General features: G+C 37.7%; 1 protein-coding gene across 1 annotated transcript; it reads left to right on the top strand.

Moving 5' to 3' along the window:
- The first annotated feature begins 433 nt into the window (after positions 1-433).
- On the top strand, positions 434-23592 carry PYGO1 (pygopus family PHD finger 1). Its single transcript, XM_039216583.1, has 3 exons — positions 434-716; positions 21175-21260; positions 22318-23592. Exons 1-3 carry the CDS (start codon positions 668-670, stop codon positions 23440-23442), a joined length of 1260 nt encoding a protein of 419 aa, XP_039072514.1. The 5' UTR covers positions 434-667; the 3' UTR covers positions 23443-23592.
- The last annotated feature ends 496 nt before the right edge of the window (positions 23593-24088 follow it).

Genomic DNA, 24088 nt, shown 5'->3' with positions numbered 1-24088 from the left:
CGGAGCGCGAGGCGGCGGCGGCGGCGGCGGCGGCGGCGGCGGCGGCGGCGGTAGGCGCCGCGGGACCAGGCAGCGGCCCCCGCCCCCCGAAGTCCGTCCCCGCGCGGGGCTGGGGAGCTCAGGGCGGGGAAGTCGCGGGGCCGCGCCACGTCCCTCGCCCGCCCCACAGCGGGTTTTGCAGGCGGCTCCAGGCTGGGGGCTTTTGTGTCTGCGACTCGGGAGCGGCGAGAGCGCAGACCTCCTCCTCAGAGGGCGCTGTGAGTGCGCCGCCAGGGCCGGGCCGCCCGCCTCCTGCCTCCCCTGTCAGCGGCTCCCGAGGCGGCGGCGGCGGCGGCGGCGAAGAAGAAGGAGTGGGAGGAGGCGGCGGCGGCGGCGCACTCGTCCTCCGCACATGCCGGCCCCGGGCGGGGGGCCGCCCCCAGGCCGCGCTCTCGGCCGCCGCCGCTGAGCCCCGCCAGCCCCCGCACGCCGCCCGGCAGCCCCGAGGCCTCGTCTTCCTCCCAAACTTTGCAAAGTCGGGCAGCGTCCCCGCCGCCCTCGGCCGCGCCTCGGCTCGGAGGCTCGCCTCGCAGCCGCAGCGGCCCCGCGAGGAGGAGGAGCCGCCGCCGCAGCATCAAAGAGACCGAATTCCCGCGGCCTGGGGGGGAGTCATGCTTTGCGGTCTGTAATGTCAGCAGAACAGGAGAAGGATCCCATTTCGCTGAAGAGAGTTCGAGGTAACCGGGAAGGGCGCGGGGTTGGGGGGGATCGGGGTGAGCGCGGTGCGCGGGGGCCGCGTGCCCGGCCGCTGGGAGGCCACGGGGCTCTGTCCGGGCCTAACTCCGCGCAGCCGGCGTCCCGCCTGCGCCCCGCGGCCGAGGCTGCGGTTCCGGGACCGCAGCCCCCGAGCCCGCTCGCCCCTAGACACCCGCGCGGAGCCCTCGCCTCCTCGACTTTGTGTTAGGCGGCAGTTCAAGCCGCACTCAGCATCCTTCCGTACCCCGCTTTCCTACCTCAGCCCATTCGCAAGACAGTACAATAGGCACCTCGAAGGGTGAGAAAGAAACACCCCCTGGCAGAGACCACGAACGATGCCCACCCCCTGCAAAGTAAGTTGGACTGCCCAAGAGTTGAAGCTTTGAGGAAGGTGTACCGGGCCTTCGCGTCTCTCCCAGCCCCCCTTCCAACCCCTCAAAGGCAACAAATATACAGCTTATTTTCCTTGGGTTTGAGAGGAGACACTATATAAATTTCAAAGGCATTTCTTTATTGGCTTATGGATAAGAATCGAATCACCTAAAATCAATTTTATACGTGATTGGTTTGCTTCTTCCTTGCACACTAGTTAGGAAATTTTGTGCTGCCTATCTAAGAAAAATCGGAGGGAACACTGTACCAGACAAAAGATAATGCGTGTAAGTTCACAGACGCCAGATACCGGAGGGAAATTTGGGGGATGTCCTCCAGCTCTCATCTCTAGCTCAAAATAGGGTTAAGGCTGAAAGTCCCAAAGTTGAAATAACCCTGTTTGTTCATTAAGCAAATATTTATTGAACACGTACCGTGAGCTACGCACTGTTCTTGGCACTGGGGTACAGCAGTGAACAAAGCAAAAACAGTCTTCACCCAGCAGGAGTTCATATTCTTGTGGGGTAAACAGATGATAAACAAAAGATACAGAATGTCACATAGTAAGTGCTCTGGCGAAGAACAAAGCAGGTAAAGCAGGAAATCTATTTGAGGTTGGAGAGGTATTGATTATGTGTAAGAGGACTCATGTGGAAGATGATGTTTGAACCAGGACCCAAAGGAAGTGATAGACCAGAGCCGTGTGGATATATGCGGGAAGAGCAGTCTCCAGCAAGTGCAAAGGCCCTGGGTCTAGAATTTGCCTCCTGTATTCAAGAAACAGCAAAGAAGTTATGGTAACTGGCAGAGAGTGAGCAAAGGGAGAGTAGTAGAGTAGTATGAGCTGAGCAGAAAGGGTGAGAAGAGTGATCTGACTTCTATTTTCAACAGGTTTCTCTGGCTGCTCTCTGGAGAATAGACTGTAGAGAACTGCTAGTTAGGAGGCTGTTACAATAGCCCTTTCATCCTAACAGGTTAAAGTGCTTTAAAAATCTGTAAGTAATAAGGTAAATTTTGTAGTTGACTTAAGTGTTGTAGAGATCAAGAACCACAGGCATTCATCTATGTTTTTGTTCCATGTGACTAGAGATTAAACACACAGAATTGGATTGTGACACAGGGCCAATGTGGTATCCAAAATACATCCCTCGAATATTTAGGTAGAGATTGATTTTCTTAGCCTTTTAAGCAAAAACGTAATTTAGAGCAGAATATTGGTTTTAGCACAATCTTTCACTGGGTGAAGGTTTTTCTCTTTCAGCTCTCTATTTTTTGTTTGTTATTTTGAGTTGCCAAACACTTTAAGGAATAGACCTTTCTGAGATATAATTTTTCCTCTGATATTTTTACCATATTATTTTACCTATTATTATACATTACTTTGGAGTTGAAGGAAAAGAGAGCTCTCAGGTTTATACCTTTAAACTCAGTTATTGGTCTTAATCAAATATAATTTTAAATAAAATGAGTATATTATTGTGGGTCAAGAGCGCAGATCTGTCTTTATTTTGTTGCAGTTACTGCTTTTAAGTTTGGTGCCTTGGCTGTTGGGAGTTGGCTCAGGTGTCAGCTCAAGAATATCCTGCAAGTTAAGTACCCGAATAAAAGAGAAAGCACTTTTTAAAATAAAAAGTCAGTATGAGGTGGGATTTTTATGTCACTTTGTAGTGACTATAACATTAATTTTTAAAATATTTTTTGATTAGTTTATAAAAGGTACCGGAATATCTAGATGAGCTCTTTTGAAGCACGTTTCTGCTGAACTTCACTGCCCTGAAACTTTTTGTTGTAATTTATATCCTGAGACTACATGCAGGATGTGGTCTTTGCAGAACATAAACTGTGAGCAGTGCTTCTTAAACTGGTTCCCATCCATTCATGTATACAGACTTTTAAATAGTTATGTATTTATTTCATGTGTATTATAAAAAATATGAGATACAGTACCCTCGTTTTGGATAAGGCTAAGATACATCCACCAGAGTTTCAATTTGAAGAAATTATTAAGAAAATAATATTATAGATGGAACTCCGATGTGGCAAAATTATGACAACATAAATGACTAAGGACTTTATAGTACTATATTCTGTAGACCAAAAGTATCATATCCCTTGGGATGCTTATTTAAAATGTAGGTTTTGGGTCCCACAGAATCAGGATTTCGGGGAGATTTTTCTACATCTTTAACAAGATCCCCTGGTGTTCCTTTATGCCCATTAAGGTTTGAAAACTGCTGCTGTTAGACCTAGATTGAAAAGGTAAGTGTACCAGAGAAAGCTGATTTGTGGTTTCCAAACTTGTCCTGATAGTTTAATACTAGATTCAGAATTGCTGTTTAGTGGCAAAGTGTCTTAATCCTATTTTCTACCAGTTCTTACCTTCCCCAGACCCTTAGCCCTTGACTGTAAGAAAGATCCATGAAGAGGGACACCCAGGTGGCTCATTTGGTTAAGCATCCAACTCTTGAATTTGGCTCCGGTCATCATCTCATGCTTGATGGAATTGGTTCCTCGGATGGAGCCCCAAACCTTGCTTGGGCCTCTCTCTTTCCCCCTCTCTCTGCCTCTCCATGCTGCTTGCTCACTCTCAAAAATAAATGGCTGGGTGGCTCAGTCAGTTAAGTGTCCAACTTGGGCTCACGTCACGATCTTACAGTTTGTGGGTTCAAGCCCCGCATCAGACTCTGTGCTGAGAGCTCAAAGCCTGGAGCCTGCTTCGGATTCTGTGTCTCCCTCTCTCTCTGTTCCTCCCCTGCTCGTGCTCGCTCTCTCTCTCTCTCTCTCTCACAAAATAAACAAACATTAAAAAAGATCCATGAAGATAGGTGCAATATCTTGGTTATCTTTCTGTTTCTCCCTTCATTGCTTTCCCTGGTAAATACCAAATAAATGAATGAGTGAATACACGAAGTAACTCATATCTTTATGCTGCTTTCTGATCGTCTATAGCCCCTCATACTATTTTACATGGCTTTTTCTTTTAGAATGTTATTTTTAACCAACACTCACATTATCCAGTGTTCTTAAAACTGTTAGGTGTGGATCTGATCACAACATCCATTCATTTATTCAGGAAATATTTATTGAGCAATCATAGTGCCAGACAGTGGGAATATTGATAAAGAAGGCGTAATGCTGTCTTCAGGAAATTTTTAGTCCAGGGTACTGGCAAGTAGTAGTCAGTTACGAACAGCATAAGTACTATGATCATCTGTAGGAAATAAGGGAACATAAAACCTGTCTTCTTTAAGGAAATCAAGGAATGCCTCCTGGAGAAGAGTTGTAAGAAACAGTGAATGTTCCCTTGTGGAATGATGTAGAAAGAGCAGCAAAGTAGATGGGGGATTAGAAAAAGGTCTAGAAAATCAGCAGTGGTTTTAAGAAGGCACTTTCAGGAGAAAACCACATGTAAAAGTCATGAAAATAGAGTGATAAAGATGTGACTTAAGAAAGGTGGTAAACAGAAAGACAGCCAACAGCTTAGAGAAAGTCGAGAGAAAAGTGTCTTTTTATTTCCCTTGAAAAAAGGCTTCAGCATATTTGTAGACTTAAAGATGAACCCAATGTAGAGGGAGAGAGAAGAAGCTGAAAAACAGTAGAAGAGAGGGCAATTAATTAATACAGCATTCAGTACATGTTTTTAAATAAGTACCATGGTCTGGGAAGCTGGGGATGAGACAGACAAGACTTCCTTCTTGTAAGTCAGATCTCTGCTGGTGAGAGTAGGGGAATAGCATCGGGATTTGAAATAAAGAGACTTACAGAAAAAAAAAAAATGAAGAAAAACAAATCTAGAGAGAAGAAGGAAGTTGAGGCATTCATTCTGGAGAAGATGTTTTTAACCAGAGTTAGCAATGCCATTGGAGAGGTTAGGATGTGTTTTAGCCTGGGATAATAGCACAGAAATGTCATAAAAGTACAAAAGTAGACTTTACTAAAAAAAACGTAGGCCACGTTGAGTGAATATATGCAAGGTTTGGATTATGATTGGAGAAGAAGCATATGAAAGAGCCAGTGAAAGTCTAAAGGAAAGATTTGGGGCAGTTTTGTTCTTGTTCTGTTTTTTAATTGGTACATATAAGGGCCAGGCAGATTATCAGGAAAGTGAGTATGCCCCTGGGATGTTTCAGTGTGCACAATGGATATACATGGTTTAGAAGTGAGGGAAGTGGTCTGAGCCAGAAATAAGAGATCTGGAAGTTATCAGTAAACAAGTGAATACTAATTGATGCCTTGGGAGTAGAGCCCTCACCTGAGAGAGTAAAAAGTGAGAAAAGAAAAGCATTGAGGAAAGCAGCTTGGGGAATGCTAATATTTAGGAGACAAAAGAGAAAAAGAAGACCCTGAAAAGCAGAACGTGGAGTAGTCTGCGAGGTAGAAGAGAAACATCATAATATAAAAGGAGTGGATTTATGAGAGGGAGATAAATAGATACAGAAAGGTATCTATCTGTGGGATGTCCACAATGCTCTTTCTCCCACATTCCCTACTATCCAGTGACCCAAACCTATCTCCCACTCCCACCCAGCACTGTCCCAAAGTCCTAGAATATATGTCTCCTGACTATGTTTTGAATCCACCATCTCTTTGACCTTTCTACAACCACTCCTTTTAGTCCAGATTTTATCTCTTTGATTATTACAATCGCCCTCTCACTGGTTTCCTAGCCTCCTGTTTTGTCCTTCTTTATCCATTTTCCACACCACCACTGGTGATAAATAACTACTATCTATTGAGTATTTACCAAGCAGTTTGTTAACTGGTTTAAGTTGATCATCTTACTTAATCCTTTCAATAACTCTTTGGGTTAGGTGTTATTATCATTCATAGTTGAGGAACTGGTGCTCAGAAAGGTTAAGTAACACGTGGTTAAATAACACATTCAAATTTAACCAGCTAGTAAGTGGCAAAGCTAGAGCTCTAGGACTGAAAGTCTTAGCCACTGTGTTCCATTGCTGTAGTGCTCCAAAACATAATTCACGTTACTCTTTTTGTAAAATTCTTTATTATTTCCCCATTGTCTTTGGATAAAAATCCAACCTTCTTGTATTGGCCCTTTTTTATTTGGTCCAGGCTTACCCCTTACTTCTCCATTCTTTGTATTCCATGAAACGCTCTCCTATGCTCCATGTCTGGAGATGTTATAATGGTTTCTCGAGCCTTTAAAACTTTCTTTGCACGTTCTGTTCCCTCTGCTAGGCTTGCCCTCTCTTTTCCCCACCTTTTGTAGAATACTCATCCTCAAGGCATTAGTTCTGTTGAAACCTCCCAGGATGTGTTTCCTAATACTCCTCCTTCAGTCATTATTAGACGGGATTTCCTTATATTCCCTCAACATCCTGTGCTCATCTGTATCATAGTATTTATCTCATTAAATTTAAGAGCTTAAAAGAAAGAAAAATTGTTTTCTCTAGATTATGGGATCCTTACAGGGAGGAATTACTATTTTTATTTCTACACTTAAATAAACTCAACAGATGTTTCTGAAATCTAATTTGATGAATGTTAACAAAGAGGTTTCAATAAATTCAGTTAATTTAGCCTTCCTAGTTTGCTTTCCCCAGAGGTGTGCAGGAGTTACCTCTTGGGAAGATTAAATAATTCTCTCTTTAATACTCTTATTCCAAGCAATTCAAGGGGTCTAAGTCATCTTTACCTTCAAGGTATCCCTAACGCATGGTCAGGAGTAATTTTGGGTCTCCTTTCCTATTCCCAGTCTCTATAGACATGCTAATAACAATATTGAGAAACAATACATCATTTGCCTGTGGAGCGTGACTGCTGGGTTTCTTATCTCATTTCTCCTGTTTACTAACTGTGTGGTCCTTGGCAAGTTATTTAGCCTCTGTACATCAGTTTCCTGAAAAATGAGAATAATACTGGTACTTATAGAGTTGTTTAAAGGATTAAATGTGTTAGCATACATAAAGCATTTTGAACCATTCCTGGTTTACTTTAAGTTATCTGTTTACTTTTAAAATCAGCACTAGAATATGCATTCTAAAATACAAATAATATGATCAGCATTCACTTTTAGGTATATTTAATCAATAGGTAAAAAACTTAAGCATATTTTTTCTTGTTTTGATTGGGAGAGGGTATGAACTCAACAGAAATGAAGGTTCTCTCCCTTTACAGAGAAGACTGAACCAAAAAAATTATAAAATCAGAAACCCCTGAGATTTCAGTTTTGCCAAAAAGAACATATACAAACTGTTTATTACATGATTTTTATGAATATTTGCAGTTTTATTCTCCATTTTTCCTGAAATTTTTTTATTTAAAAATTTGGTTGACTTTGTTAATAAAATAGGTTTATTATTAGTGGCATTATTGTATAGAGTCAGCTTCATACATGAATGCCATTCACCCACCCTCTAAGCTTTACCTTTGTTAGCCACTTTAAACCTCATGCACCTCAGTAATAAAAAGATCATTAGTTTGGGGAGAGCAGCTGATATAAGAACCACAAATATTTAAAACCTTAAATTACAGATGTTGAGAGTTTTCAGAATTTAATATTCATTACATGCCCAGATTGATCTAGAGTCTGCGCATCACAAAGGGTATAATGGCACTTTCATTCCGGTCATATAAGGCCATTTCACCAAATGCACGAGTATTAAAATACTATATTCACATATTAATTCCTAATATTGTCATTCCATGGTAGAGACCAGTATTGCAGAAGTACATGTTGCAGGTGAAGGTAAAGCTGTTAGCTAAGATGTTCACATGCATAGTAAATGATAGAATAAGCCCCAAATCAGGCTCCATGTTGATGGCCCGGAGCCTGCTTACGATTCTCTCTCTCTCAACTTTTCCCTGCCACTCCCCCCCCCCAAATAAATAAACTTTAAAAAAAAATAAAGCAAAATGAAAACTACTTTTGAGGGTCCACTGTGTGCCAGGCATTGTGTTAAGCACTGCCTTAGTTCAGTCTGCTGTAACAGAATACCATAGACTGGGTGGCTTATAAACAATAGCTATTTATTTGGCACAATTCTAGAGTCTAGAAAGTACAAGATCAGGGTGCCAGCAGATTCTGTGTCCGGTGAGGGCCTACTTCCTGGGCAGTCTTCTCATTCTGTTGTAACATGTGTAAGGGCCAAAGGAGCTTTTTCAGGTCTGTTTTATAAGGGCATGAATTCAATTCATCCTACAGGGTAGAGGTTCTGCCCTCATGACCTAATCACCTTCCAAAGGCCCCACCTCCAAGTACCATCAAACTGAGGATTAGGATTTCAACACGTAAATTTTGGGAGAGACATAGACTTGGTTTGTGTCATTTATTCAGCATAGTACGTGTACTTAACCCAATATACACATACACTAGAATGCATACTTATTTGAACTACTCTTGAAGCAAATCTATTTTTGAAGGAAAACATAAAATATTAAAATTTATTTAGTTGAAGTATAATTGACAAGTGCAGTGTTAGATTAGTTTCAGGTGTACAACATAGTGATTTGACAACTGTATACATTATTCTGTGTTCACCACAAGTATAGCTACCATCTGTCACCATACAATGCTATTACAGTATTTTTGACTGTATTGTCTATGCTGTAACTTTCATCCCCCTTATTCATTCCATAACTGGAAGCCTGTATCTCCCACTCAACCTTCATCTACTATTCCTTTCCCCCACCCCCCTCCCTTCTGCCAGCCACTGGTTTGTTCTCCGTATTTGTGGGTCTGTTTCTGCTTTTTTTGTTTGCTTGTTTTCTTAAATTACACATACAAATGAAATCATGTGGTATTTGCCTTTTTCTGTCTGGCTTATTTCATTTAGCATAAAGCCCTCTAGGTCCATATGTGATGTCCTAAATGCCAAGCTCTCGTTCTTTTCTATGGCTGAGTAATATTCCATTGTGTGCGCTCATGTGTGTTTGTATCCCGTCTTATTTATCCATTCATCCAGCAGTAGATGCTTAAGTTGCTTTCATATCTTGGCTATTGTAAATAATGCTGCAGTAAACCTAGGTGTACATATATCTTTTTGAGTTAGTGTTGTTTGTTTTGAGTAAATATCAAGTAGTGGAATTACTGAATCCTGTGATATTTCTATTTTTACATTTTCGAGAAAAATCCATAGTGTTTTCCCTGTTAGCTGCACCAATTTGCATTCCCACCAGCACAGCCCAAGATTCCTTTTTCTCCACATCCTCGCTAATACTTGTAATTTCTTGTCTCTTTGATATTAGCCAGTCTGACAGGTGTGAGGTGATATCTCATTGGGGTTTTGATTTGCATTTCCCTGATGATAAGTGATGTAGAGCATCTTTTTATGGTCTGTTGGCCATCTATATGTCTCCTCTGATAAAACATTTTTGTATTCTCCCCATCTTTTAATTGGGTTATTTGGTTTCATAGTGTTGAGTTGTATAAGTGTTTTATATATTTTAGATATTAACCCTTTCTGAGATATATCACTACATATATCTTTTCCCATTCAGTAGGTTTTGTTTTCCTTTTGTTGATGGTTTCCTACACTGTGCAGAACCTTTTTTTTTTTTCTTGGTGTAGTGCTAATAGTTTATTCTTGCTTTTGTTTCCCTTGCCTTAGGAGACCTATCTAGAAAAATGTTGCTGTGGCTGATGTCGGAGAAATTGCTGCCTGTTTTCTTCTAGGAGTTTTGTAGTTTGAGGCTTCATATTTAGGTCTTTAATCCATTTTGAGTTTGTTTTTGTGTGTAGTATGAGAACGGGTCCCATTTCATTATTTTTCATGTAGCTGTCCAATTTTCCCAGGACCATTTATTGAAGAGACTATCTTTTGCCATTATGTATTCTTGTCTCCTTTGCATAGATTAATTGGCCATATTAACATGGGTTTATTTCTTTCCGTTTTGACCTTTTGATCTATTTTGATCTGTTTTGGTGCCAGTACCATATTGTTTTGATTACTACAGCTATTGCGGTATAACTTGAAATCTGGGATTATGATGTCTCCAGCTTTGTTCTTACTCAAGATTGCTTGGCTATTTGGGGCTTTTTGTGATTCCGTACAAATTTTAGGATATTTGTTTTAGTTCTCTAAAAAATGTCTTTGGCATTTTGATAGGGATTGCATTGAATCTGTTAATGGCTTTGGCACTATGGACATTGTAACAATATTAAGCGTTCCATCCATGAGCATGGAATATCTTTCCATTTGTTTGTGTCTTCTTCAGTTTTTTTCAACAGTGTTTTATAGTTTTCAGAGTAAAGGTCTTTCACCTCCTTCCTTAAATCTATTCCTGGTGTTTTACTATTTTTGGTATGATTATAAATGGAATTGTTTTCTTCATTTCTCTTTTTGTTACTTTGTTATTATTGTATGGGAACACAACTGATTTCTAGATGTTAATTTTGTATCCTGCAACTTAATACCAAATTAATTTATTACTTCTAATAGTTTTTTGGTGGAGTCTCTTAAGGTTTTCAGTGTGTAGTATCACATGCTTTCTGCAAAGAGTGATGATTTAACTTCTTCCATACCAGTTTGGATGCCTTTATCTCTTTTTCTTGTCTGACTACTATGGCTAGGATGTCCAGTACTATGGTGAATAAAAGCACTGAAAGTATACTTCCTTGTCTTTTTCCTGATCTTAGGGAAAAAGCTGTCAGTTTTTCACCTTTGAGTATGATGTTAGCTTTGGGTTTGTTATACGTGGTCTTTATTATGTTGAGGTATGTTTCTTCTACTTTGTTTCCCCACTTTGTTGAAGGTTTTTACAACGTTGAATTTTGTCAAATGCTGTTTCTGCATCTATTGAGATGATCATATGTTTTTTTACCCTTCATTTTGTTAGTGTGGTGTACCATGTTGATTGCTTTGCAGATGTTGGACTGTCTTTGGATCCCCATAACAAATCCCAGTTGATGGTGGTAAATTATCCTTTTAATGTATTTGAATGCAGTTTGCTAATATTTTGCATCTGTGTTCATCGGTGATAGTGGTCTACAGTTGTATTTTGGTTTCTTTAGTAGTGTGTTTGGTGTTAGTATCAGGATGATGCTCACCTTTTAGAATGTATTTGGAAACTTTCTTTTTTCTATATTTTGGAATAGTTTGAGGAGAATAGGTGTTAACTCTTCTATAAATATTTGGTAGAATTCATCTTCGAATTCATCTGGTCCTGGTCTTTGTGTTTTGGGAGTTTTTTGATTACCAGTTCAATTTCATTGCTAATAATTGGTATGTTTTCAGATTTTCTATGTCTTTGTGATTCAGTTTTGGAAGATTGGATGTTTCTGGAAACATTCATTTCTTCTAGGTTGTCCAGCTTGTTGGCATAAAATTTTTGTAGTAGTCTCTTATAATTCCTTGTATTTCTATGGTATTGGTTGTGTTTGAGTCTTCTCTTGATTTTTGTTTGTTTTTGTTTTTATTTTTTTTATGTGTTTAGCTGAAGTTTTATGAGCTTTATGTTTTCAAAGAATCAGCTCTTTGCTTCATTGATCTTCCTTCTTTGTTGTTGTTGTCTCCATTTCATTTATTTTCATTCTAATCTTTATTATTTTATTCCTTGTATTAGGCTTGGGATTTGTTCTTCTCTTTTTAGTCTCTTTAGGTTAGATTGTTTATTTGAGATTTTTCTTATTTCTTGAGATAGGTCTGTATCCGTATAAATTTCTTTCTTAAAACTGCTATTGCTGTGTCCCCAAACTTTTGGATCATTATGTCTTAATTTTCATTTGTCTCCATGTATTTTTTATTTACTCTTTAATTTCTTCATTGACCCATTGGTTGTTTAGTAGCATGTTGTTTAGCCTCCACATGTTTGTGCATTTTCCAGGTTTTTTTCTTGTAATTGATATCTAATTTCATGCCATTGTGGTTGTAAATGATACTTGGCATGTTTGTGGCCTAACATGTGACCTATTCTGGTGAATGTTCCTTGTACACTGAAAAGAATGTGTGTTCTGTTATTTTGGATGGAATGTTTTATATATATCTTTAAGTCCATCTGGTCTAATGTATTGTTCAGAGACACTATTTCCTTACTAATTTTCTGCCTTGATGATCTATCCATTGATATATAAGTGGGGTATTAAAGTCCCCTACTATTATTATATTATTGTCAGTTTCTCCCTTTTAATATTTGTCTGATTTAGTTGCTCTAATATTGAGTGCAAAGATATTTGCAATTATCATTTATTCATTATGCAGTTTTACCATTTTATCATTATGTAATGCCCTTCTTTGTTCTTTGTTACAGTCTGTTTTAAAGTCTAGGGGGTTTTTTTGTTTTTTGTTTTTTGGTTTGTTGCTTTCATTTGCATGGAATATTATTTTTCTATCCCTTCATTTTCAGTCTATATGTATTTTTAGGTCTGAAGTGAGTCTCTTGTAGGCAGCGTAGATAAGGCTCTTGTTTTTTAAATCCATTCCATTACCCTGTGTCTTTTTGGGGTTTTTTTGTTTTGTTTTGTTTTTTAATGTTTTATTTATTTCTAGGAGAGACAGAGAGAGACAGCGTGAGCAGGGGAGGGTCAGAGACAGAGGGAGTCACAGACTGAAACAGGCTCCAGGCTCTGAGCTGGCAGTCAGCACAGAGCCCGACGCGGGGCTCGAACCCACAAACCACGAGATCACGACCTAAGCGAAAGTCGGACGCTCAACCAACTAAGCCACCCAGGCGCCCCATCCTGTGTCTTTTTGTTGGAGTGTTTAGACCATTTACATATAAAGTATTTTTGATAAGTATATACTTACTGCCATTTTGTTCATTGTTTTCTGGTTGTTTTGTAGTTCTTTTTACTCCTTCTTGCTCTTTTCTTGTGATTGAGGACTTTCTTCAGTGTTATATTTGGCTTTCTTTCTCTTTACTTTTTGTGTATCTATTATAGATTTTTGGTTTGTGGTGACCATAAGGTCTGTAAATAACATCCTAAGCATATAATAATAGTGTATCATAAGTTGATGGTCAGTTAGGTACAAACACATTATAAAAGAACTTTATGTTTACTTCCCCTCCCAATTTTATGTATATGTTTTCATATTTTGCATCTTGTTATTTTGTGAGTTCTCTTAACTAATTAAGATAAAACTAATTTTGCTACTTTAACATTTCTCATAAGGCTTGTTTAGGGGTGATGAACTCCTTTAATTTTTGTTTGTCTCTCCTTCAGTTCTGAATGACAATCTTGCTGGCTAGCGTATTCTTGGTTGTAGGTTTTTTCCCTTCAGCACTTTGAATATATCATGCCTCTCTCTTCTGGCCTGCAAAATTTCTGCTGAAAAATCAGATGATGCTTGTGGGATTTCCTTTGTATGTAACTATTTTCATTTCTATTGCTGCTTTTAAAATTCTCTATCTTTTAACCTTTGACGTTTTAATTATTATATGTTGTCATGTGGACCTCCTTGGGTTCATCTTGTTAAGGACTCTGTGTCATTCGTGAATGTGGATGCCTATTTCCTTCTCCTCAGATTAGGGAAATTTTCAGCTCTTATTTCTTCAAATAAGCTTTCTGCCCTTTTTCTCTCTTTTCTCCTTTGGGGACCCCTCTAATGCAAATGTTTGTTCACTTGATGTTCCGCAAGAGATCCTTTAGCCTATCTTCATTTTTTTTTAATTCTTTTTTCTTTTTGCTATGCATCTTGGGTGTTTTCCATTACCCTGTCTTCTAGATTACTGATCCTTTCTTCTGTATCCTCTACTGTTGATTCCTTCTAGTTTTTGTAGTCTTCCACTGTGATTGTTTTTTTGTTTGTTTGTTTGTTTGTTTTTTCAATCTCTGTTGAAGTCCTCTCTGAGTTCTTCCACTCTTCTCTCTAGTCCAGTGAGCATTTTTATGACCATTACTTTGAACTCTTTATGGGGCATATTGCTTATCTCCTGTTACAAATGGATTTCATTTTTAAAAATCTTTAATTTATAAAATCTTTAGATGGGAAAAATTACCTGTTTAACAAGTTAGACTCACCTAGAAGACTATTAAGAGACATATAACTTCAACTTCCAGCTCTAAAAAAAGGTTAAAGGGTAAAAAGAGATAAAAGAAGTATTCTGTTTAATTGAGATTAAGTGGCATAATGTGATGATATCTGGAGAGATAAAATTCCTTTGTTTTCTTAAGATGAGAGAGGCTTCTTGTTCTATTTTATGATCATCCTCCCACAGTCTGTTCCCCTTGTGCATTGAGAGGTAACTGGGCAGGTAGGGTAAAGAGATGAGATAAAGAAATTGGGGTATTAACAAATTAAAAGTATCACAGTAGCCGGTGTTAATAATATGCTTTGGCAATTCCCATTTTCTTGGTTCTCTACCCACAGTTCTCAGCTCCTGACTGAATAGTCATGGTTTACCTTGCAGAGTTAGCAGCAACAGGTTTTTAGAGCAGCTAGAGAGAAGCTTTGGTACCAAAAGTTCTCAGGGTAACCTAAATGACTAGCTTAATAACCACTACTTTCCCCTTTCCTAGATTCTGACCTTTCACTTTATTTTTAAAGAGAATCATGGAAGTTCTTGGTAGCTTGCATTCTAATTAGCCCTGATTACTATGAATCTGATCTAATATTAATGATTACCCCTAGAGAAGAACCATCAGTATTATAGGTAGCAGCAAGAAGGACCTAGGTAAGGACAAGAGTCAGAACTATTTGCTTTATGGAGGGAGATATTTATACTGTGTCATAGAAGTTGGTTTCTAAAAAGAATTTTAGGTCATTTTACTCACAGATTAATTGAAAATAATAAGTTTATTTAAATGACGGCCAGTGTCAGAGCCTTGCCTTGCCTTACTGTGAACACAGCCAGTTATTACTAAGTTTTTGGAAAGTGAACAAAGATGGCAAATACCATTAAGAGTACATTTTGTCTGTCTTTAAATTATAGCATTTTAATTGTAACATTATAATTATTCAGTATTCTTAATGCTCTGAGTGCTAATTTATATATTCTAGATTGGAGATCAAAGATTAGTTTATTAGTAATTGTTTTTATTTTTTTATATTTAGCAATTAAATTTTTCTATTTATATTTTTGTTATAATGAAATACCCATGACAGATGTTAAGAAGTACAGAATTTTGATGTTTGGTATCTTTGTTTATTTATATAACCACTTTATTATTTGAGCTCTAAAAGCATTGCTGAATTCTTTTTCCCTTCCAAAGTCATCAAAATTTCTAGGTATTCAGATTTGAGAACAATACATTTCTCTGCTCTGCATGTCAACAGATATACTGTTAAGGAAAAGTGAATACAATTTGTTAACAGGGTCATTTTATATAGGCTACTGAATAGTTATAAATTAGTAGTAGAGTCATTCATTCCTGAACTATCAGATTCTGAATCAATGACTTTGAGGGGTGGACTGGATCTCATTATTACTTCTTTACTACCCCATCTAATGAAATAGGATTACTACCACATCAAAGAATTCAAAAATAGGAATCCTTTATTTGAACCACAAGTTTTCATTTTTGTCTTTTGTGTTTGCTAAGGAAGACAGTATGTGTATAAGATTTTAAGGAGGCAAATGAGTACCTTTGAAGTATATAAATCTAGTTTTATCTAAGCAATCAAAAGAAAAATAAATAAATTGGAGTTTATCAAAATTAAAAAGGTGTGTCAAAGGACACTATCAAAAGTGAAAAGACAGCCCACAGACTGGAAGAAAATATTTGCAAATATTATAACTGATAGAGTCTAGTATCCAGAATACATAAAAAAAATTCTTACAACTTAACAACAAAAAAAAGATAACCTAACTAAAATATAGGCAAATGATTGGATGAGTCATTTTTTCAAAGAAAAGAGATATGTATGTATAAATGATCAGTAAATACATGAAAAGATGTCAACATCATTAGTAATTATGAAAATGCAAATTAAAACCATAATGAGTTACTAATTTATACCTGTTAGAATGGCAGTATTTAAAAAACAAGTAAGAGGGGCGGCTGAGTGGCTCAGTCAGTTAAGCATCTGACTTGAGCTCAGGTCATGATCTCACCGCTCATGGGTTCAAGCCCTGCATTGGGCTCTGTGCTGACAGCTCAGAGCCTGGAGCCTGCTTTGGAATGTGTATTTCCCTCTCTCTCTGCCCCTCCCCCACTCGCAGTCTGTCTCTCTCAAAAATGAATAAATGTTAAAAAAAAAATAGGAAATAAGTGTTGGGGAGGATGTGAAGAAATTGGAACCCTCAGACTTAGCTGGGAGTATATAATAGTGCAGCCACTATGGAAAACAGTTGGGCAGTTCTCAAAACATTAAACTTAGAGATACCATATTGCCCAGTGATTCAGTCACCAGGTATATACCCAAGATAATTGAAAACATATGTTCATATAAAAAACAAAACTTGCATAAATATTCAGCAACATTATTCATAGTAGCCCTAAAGTAGAAACAGCCGCAAGTGTACTATCTTTCGCTCCTAAGACAACCTCTGCCCTTGGAAGCTGTTGATGATTTACAGAATTTTGAGACTTCTTCCTAATAACCCCATGTCTGAGGAGAAGCAAATTAAATGAGTACTCTTATCTTCTCATTATCTTCAGTAAGGAAATAATGAGTGAAACAAAACAAGTTAAAAAAAAACAAAAAAACAAAACAGGACTACCTCTGGCAGAAGTCTCCAGGGGTGCAAACTGAGTCAGGAACACAGGGAAACCATCCCATGTCAGTGAGTTACTGAACCCCACAACTAGGTAGATGTACACTTAACAAAAAGTCAGAATTAAGAACCTGGATGTTCCAAAGAAACAGAACAGGTTAATCTTACTAATATAGGCAAGCGTTCTAAAGAGATACTAGTATTTCTAGTCATATAGAAATGATAACATTCATATAAAAGTAAGTTGGTTTTATTTCAGGAATGCCAGTCTTGAGTTGAGCAGTAAAATAATTTAAAGGGAAAAAAAATCACATGATTATCTCAATATATACAGCATATAACCAACAAATCTTAGATGTGAATAGAAGAAAGTCAGAAAGTCACCCATGTAAATTCAGAGCAAGTAAAAGATCTAGACAGGATTGTAAGATAAAAATAAAAGCAGAGGCTCCTGGGTGGCTCAGTTGGTTAAGCATCTGACTTCAGCTCAGGTCATGATCTCACAGTTCATGAGTTTGAGCCCTGCATTGGGCTTTACACCAATAGTGCCGAATCTGCTTGGGATTCTCTGTCTCTGTCCCTCCCCTGCTTGTGCATGCACTCACTCACTCACTCTGAAAATAATAAACGTAAAAAACCCATAGTTATGCAAATATACTACAGCAAATGAATGAAATAACAAAAAAAAAAAAAGAAAGAAGAAACAGCATGTAGGAGATGAAGGCCTATAACCTAAAAGACAGAAGTAAATCTCCCTCTCTCTTTTTTTTTAATGTTTTATTTATTTCTGAGAGAGACAGCATTAGCAGGGGAGGGTCAGAGAGAGGGGGAGATAGAGAATCTGAAGCAGGCTCCAGGCTCTGAGTGAGCTGTCAGCACAGAGCCCAACATGGGGCTCAAACCCATGAACTGTGAGATCATGACCTGAGCCGAAGTTGGACCCTTAACTGACTGAGCCACCCAGGCACCCCCAGAAGGAAATATCTTAAATGTACTTCAAGTGCTAGGCATTAATAAAAACAAAAAATGAAAAAAACCAAGAGCTCAAAGACAGAATGATAATTCAACAAAATTAGATGAAACGTGAATTGCAGGGGCACCTGGGTGGCTCAGTTGCTTAAGTGTTAGACTTAAGCTCTGGTTATGATCTCATGGCTCATGAGTTTGAGTCCTGCATCAGACTCTATGTGGACAGCTCATAGCCGGAAGCCTACTTCAGATTCTGTATCTCCCTCCCTCTCTGCCCTCCCCTGGTCACACATGTGCTCGCTCTCACTCTCTCTCAAAAATAAAATAAACGTGAAAATTTTTTTAAACTTTTTTTTTAATGTTTTTTATTTATTTCTGAGAGAGAGAGACAGCATGAGCAGGGGAGGGTCAGAGAGAGAGAGACAGAATCTGAAACAGGCTCCAGGCTCTGAGCTGGCTGTCAGCACAGAGCTTGAACAGGGCTTGAACCCACGAGCTGGGAGATCATGACCTGAGCCAAAGTTGGATGCAGAACCAACGAGCCACCCAGACGCCCCTAAAAAAAAACCAAAAAAACAAGAACAAAAAAAAAAACAACAACTTTTATGGTGGGGAGTGTCTGGGTGGCTCAGTTGGCTATTAAGGGTCTTCATTTCAGGCCATGATCTTACAGTTCATGGGTTCAAGCCTTGCATCAGGCTGTCAGCATGGAACCAGCTTGGGATCCTCTGTCTCCCACTTTTTCTGCTCCTCCCCAACTGTGCTCTCTCTGAAAAGTAAATAAACATTAAAAAAAATATTTTTTAACTTCTCTTATGGTAAAGAAACACTTAATACACTCTTCAGTTTCACTTCTTTTTTCCTTTATTAAATTCTAATTAAGTTAAATTTTAATACTTTTATTTAAAAAATAATATCCTATCTTTGTAAAGGTATTACTATTGTTCTATATACACAGAAGGGAAAGTATGTAAGTAGATAATAAGCTAGATATCTGGCATGATGCTAACTTAGTAGTAATAACAGGTTCCCATGTCTAGCCAAGAGATAAAAACCCTACCAGTTATTTTTAACAGAAAGAATTTAATACAAGGTATTATTAACAGACATTAAACTGAAGTAGCAAAATAGGATACTAAAGTTTTCACAGAGGTATCAACTGTGGGAAACAGCTACCATTCCTAAGCCTGTGAGACAAAGGAAAGAAGTTGAAATTAGTAGAATATATAAATTCACATGAGGGGCGCAGTGGAGGCTCAGATATCTGAGAATAGGGTTACTGCTTAGGCTACTTAATGCCTCTGAGGAGAGCACAGCAGGACTGTTTGGGATAATAAATGAGGTTAAAAAACAAAACAAACAACAAAAAAAAAACAATGTTATTTTGTTCTAGGTGGCTAGCCAGAATAGGGAATACCCTTTCCACTTTTTAGAAGTCTTCCTATATGTCTCTCAATATAGGACTTTTGAAAGTTTTTATTCATACTGACCTTGTGCATTTTTAAAATTTATTGCTTCCCATTTTAGTTTAGTTTTGTTCCTATAAGTGAAAAGTTTTCTTCTACTCTATCTTTTGACTGGTTTTAGTTTGTATATAAGAAAATTTTTTGTTTAAATATTAATTTAACATCCAGAATCCTTACTGAATTTTGTTAGTTTGTCAGTTTTCCACCTTCACAGTATTTAAACTTTTATAAATAGCTCTTAGAGAAATCTGCTTCACATTTTGTCTAGGTGGGGGACTACATCCAACATACTGATTTCTCTTTTTTGCTAAGTAACATTTCTTTTCCTGAACTATTATTGTAAAATAGTGGTCTCCCTGCTTCTACCCATCTCTAATTCATTCTTAACACAATTGCTAATACAATATTTTTAAAAACATAAATCACATCAGTTTCCTACTCAAAACCTTTAAATGATCATCCACTGTTCTTCAGATAAAATTCAAATTCCTTAGCATAAGCTACAAGGTTCTGTGTCTTAGTCTACATGGTCCGCAAGAACAAAAATCAGTGACTGGGAGGCTTAAAGAACAGAAATTAATTTTTTCACAGTCTGGAGGCTAGGAAGTCCAAGATCAAGGTGCTGGCCAGTTTACTTTCTGGTGAGTGCTCTCTTTCTGATTTGCAGATGCCCACCTTCTTGCCCATGTTCTTGCCTGGCTTTCCTGTATTTGTACTTCATAGGTGGTCTGCGAGCACACTCTTCTTTCTCCTAACGCCAGTAATCCCATCAGAAGGGCCTGATTCTCATACTGGATGTAACTTTCATTACCTTCCAAGGGCCCTACATCTAAATATCATAATATTGTGCATTAGGGCTTCAAAATAAAAATTTTAGTGGGACGCATTCACTCCATTGTGCTCTAAAATGATCTGGACCCTGCCTGTCTCTAACCTTTCTAGTGGCATTCTCCAGAGTCCCTTAACACACTGGCATCTTTTAGATTTCCCAAACACATCAAGCTTCCTTCTACTTAAGAATCTTGACACATGCTGTTCTCTGCCTAGAGGCTCTTTCGTATGCTCTTTACGGAGAGATTTGTTATCCTCCTTTAGGTCTCAGTTTAAATGCACCTTTCTCAGAATCCATATTTGTGAGCAAGTCTCCTCTTAATTGTCAACGCACTGAGCTTGCTTATTTATTAACCTATTACAAATGTGTATCTGTATATGTATGTACATAACTTTATTCTTCTATCTACTTTTATAAAAGATCCAGACTCCTCCATAATAAGTGTTTTTCTAATGGAAAAAAAATCTGTCAATAAACTTTTTTAACTTCTTTAATTCATAGTCGAGGTTTTGCTTTTCCTTGATCATATACTGTTGAGAGAATAATACTCACATGCATTGTACTTGATCAATACCTTTAAGAGTTAAAAGGCCACAGTCCTTTAGCGTCTTAATTCCAGTTCTAGGGATGATTTGTACGTGTATTTTAAGACATTTATGCATGATTTTCATTGCAGACAGCAAAGTTTAGAGACAATCTAAATATCCATCAATGGGGAGGGGGCTAGTTTAATGAAATAGAATGTATAATCATACTGTGAAATACTACTCAGTTATTAGGGGATAGAGCATTTCTGTATTTAATAATATGGAATGATTTCCAAGAAGAAAGCAAGTGTACAGTGGCATTGTGTATAGTGTGTACACCCCACAAAAGATACTATATTGGGATTTATCTAGATTATTTAGAATTATCTAGATTATCTAGAAAGATAGAGCAGAAACTAGTGTTTGCTTCAGGGATAGGAAACCAGATGACTAAAGTTTCAAGGGCAGCACAGAGAGTTTCTTTCTCACTGAAAGAGTAATAAAAAATGCCATGGAAGTAGAGATGAATGACTGTTTCTGACTGAAATTATGGGGAAGACTTTGAAAAACAAAGATTTTTTTTAAAAAAAGCTTAGTATTGCTTTTATCTAACAAAAATAGAACACATATTAACAGGTAATTATGATAGATATTGCTATGAGAGATATACAGTTTCAGTTACAAGTAGAAATGTTATCTGGATTTTATTTTCTTTTAGGTGGTGATAGTGGACTGGATGGGTTAGGAGGACCAGGTGTACAACTAGGAAGCCCAGATAAGAAAAAACGCAAGACAAATACACAGGTAAATTGACAGTTTCTTTAATAACTGTTTTTGTCCACTGATATGATCAGGCTAATAAGGTAAATTTAAATTTGATCATGGGTTTATTTCCTGCCCTCATTCATAACCTAAAAGTGAATTCTACAGTGATTTTTTTTAACTCTGTAACCAATGATTATTGTTGGCCTATAGGCCTGGAGTGGATACTGAAAGAAGGAAGTGTAGGCAGACAAATTAAAATGTTTATTCTTAAATCTAACTTAAACAGCAGATATGCCTGTAGTTCTACTAAGAGATTTAAAATATATGGACACAGGTTTAACCTGAAGTAATGTTTAGCTATTACAATAATTCAGTAGTATGTACGTATTATTGAGCAGTCATGGGGAAGCAACTTTTATGTATAACTTGTGGTTGAAAAAATAGTTATCAAAACAGGCTTTTCTGGTTTTTATCTTCTGTAAATTTGAAGCACTCTTTTTGTTTTAAAGACTGCAAGTAAATATGATGTATGTAAGGATTATTTTTTTCCATTTTGGCCACCACCCCTTAAACTTGCAGTGTGACTAAGACTGGAAGTTTATTTTTCCATTCTGAGGCCAAGAGCACAGTGCTTGGGGAATACTTTAATAGCTACTCCCTGAAGTTAAGCTAGTAAAAAAACTTAGATCCTGTTTATTGTTACTTAATTTTATGGTTATTGGGGAGGGTGTAACAGGTACTTTTAGTTAGAATTTTAAGTGAAACATTCTAGAACTAAAGTTAAGCATATTAAATGTAAATTATGTAATGAAGCTTCTTTTGAAGGTTAAAAACCTTTGATATTTGAAGTAACAATGAATTTGAGCTCAGAAAAGCATCCTTTATTTCCTTTCTTAAATGGAAGAAATCTACACATTTTAATCATTGAATATAATTAAATATGAAAATTATTTGGAACTGAAAGGTCAGCTGAATTAAATTTTCATAACACATAGCAAGAGAAATTTGATTAAAACTAGGTTCTTACATGTTAAGATAACAATTTTAATGACTTCTTTGATCAATACATGTATTTTACTCTACATTTTCTTTTCAGGGGCCTTCTTTTCCTCCATTGTCTGAGTATGCTCCACCACCGAATCCAAACTCTGACCATCTAGTGGCTGCTAATCCATTTGATGACAACTATAATACTATTTCCTATAAACCACTACCTTCATCCAATCCATATCTTGGCCCTGGTTATCCTGGCTTTGGAGGCTATAGCACATTCAGAATGCCACCTCACGTTCCTCCAAGAATGTCTTCCCCATACTGTGGCCCTTACTCACTCAGGAATCAGCCACACCCATTTCCTCAGAATCCTTTGGGCATGGGTTTTAATCGGCCTCATGCTTTTAACTTTGGGCCACATGATAATTCAAGCTTTGGAAATCCATCTTATAATAATGCACTAAGTCAGAATGTTAACATGCCTAATCAACATTTTAGACAAAATCCTGCTGAAAACTTCAATCAGATTCCTCCACAGAATGCTAACCAAGTATCTAACCCTGACTTGGCATCTAACTTTGTCCCTGGAAATAATTCAAATTTTACTTCTCCATTAGAATCTAATCATTCTTTTATTCCTCCCCCAAACACTTTCGGTCAAGCAAAAGCACCACCCCAGAAACAAGACTTTAGTCAAGGAGCAACCAAAAACACTAATCAAAATTCCTCTGCTCATCCACCTCACTTAAATATGGATGACACAGTGAATCAGAGTAATATTGAATTAAAAAATGTTAATCGAAACAATGCAGTAAGTCAAGAGAATAGCCGTTCGAGTACCACAGAAGCGACAAATAACAGCCATGCAAATGGGACACAGAATAAGCCACGACAACCTAGAGGTGCCCCAGATGCATGCACCACTGAAAAAAGCAATAAATCCTCTCTCCACCCAAGCCGTCATGGCCATTCTTCTTCTGACCCAGTGTATCCTTGTGGAATTTGTACAAATGAAGTGAATGATGATCAGGATGCCATCTTATGTGAAGCCTCTTGTCAGAAATGGTTTCATCGGATCTGTACTGGAATGACTGAAACAGCTTATGGCCTCCTAACTGCAGAAGCATCAGCAGTGTGGGGCTGTGATACCTGTATGGCTGACAAAGATGTCCAGTTAATGCGTACGAGGGAAACTTTTGGTCCTCCTGCAGTGGGCAGTGATGCTTAATCACAGGCATTAAAGTGATTTTTTTTCCTGTGTCTTTCAGAGGTTCAGTGACAAAGGATTTTAATGTTTTACATTATTTTTTTAAATGCACATACAAAAAGATTATTTACCTTTCTGTTTTTATTAATATTCTACTTCATTACCAGTGCAAATTTTGTATTGTCTTTGTTTGCTATCGTAAATGAGAATAATGTATATTGGGGTGCTTTAGAAAGTACTATACAAATAAATGTTAGTTGTTGTTAATCATAAACATAAAAGCCTCTTGAAGCTTCAAAATAATATATAGCAAATGTAGGCAAGTTTTGACTTTTAAAAGTTAGAATCATTGAAAAATGTACACTGCAGAGCTGAACTTTGGCAATATTACATTAAACAGTTCAAAAAATGTTTCAAGGATCTATTTGACATATGTTTAAAAAAACCATGTAGCTATAACATGGAAGAAAGCATACATTTCAGTGGATGTTTTAAAAGATAATAGAGTATGACACCAGATTTCTCCCCACTAAGGTCCTTGAAATTAGTGACTTTACTATTTTCAAGTCAGTCTTTCCAAGATATCTGTTTGTACAGATAGGAGACAGATGTTAGCATATAGTAGATGCTCAGTAAGTATTTGTTGATTGACTTGTGGAGTGTACCA

The sequence above is a fragment of the Hyaena hyaena genome, unplaced genomic scaffold (assembly GCF_003009895.1).
Source record: "Hyaena hyaena isolate Hyena2069 unplaced genomic scaffold, ASM300989v1 scaffold_645, whole genome shotgun sequence".
Lineage (NCBI taxonomy): Eukaryota > Metazoa > Chordata > Mammalia > Carnivora > Hyaenidae > Hyaena > Hyaena hyaena.
Note: the sequence above shows the minus strand (reverse complement) of the source record. Positions and strands in the feature narration are given on the sequence as shown.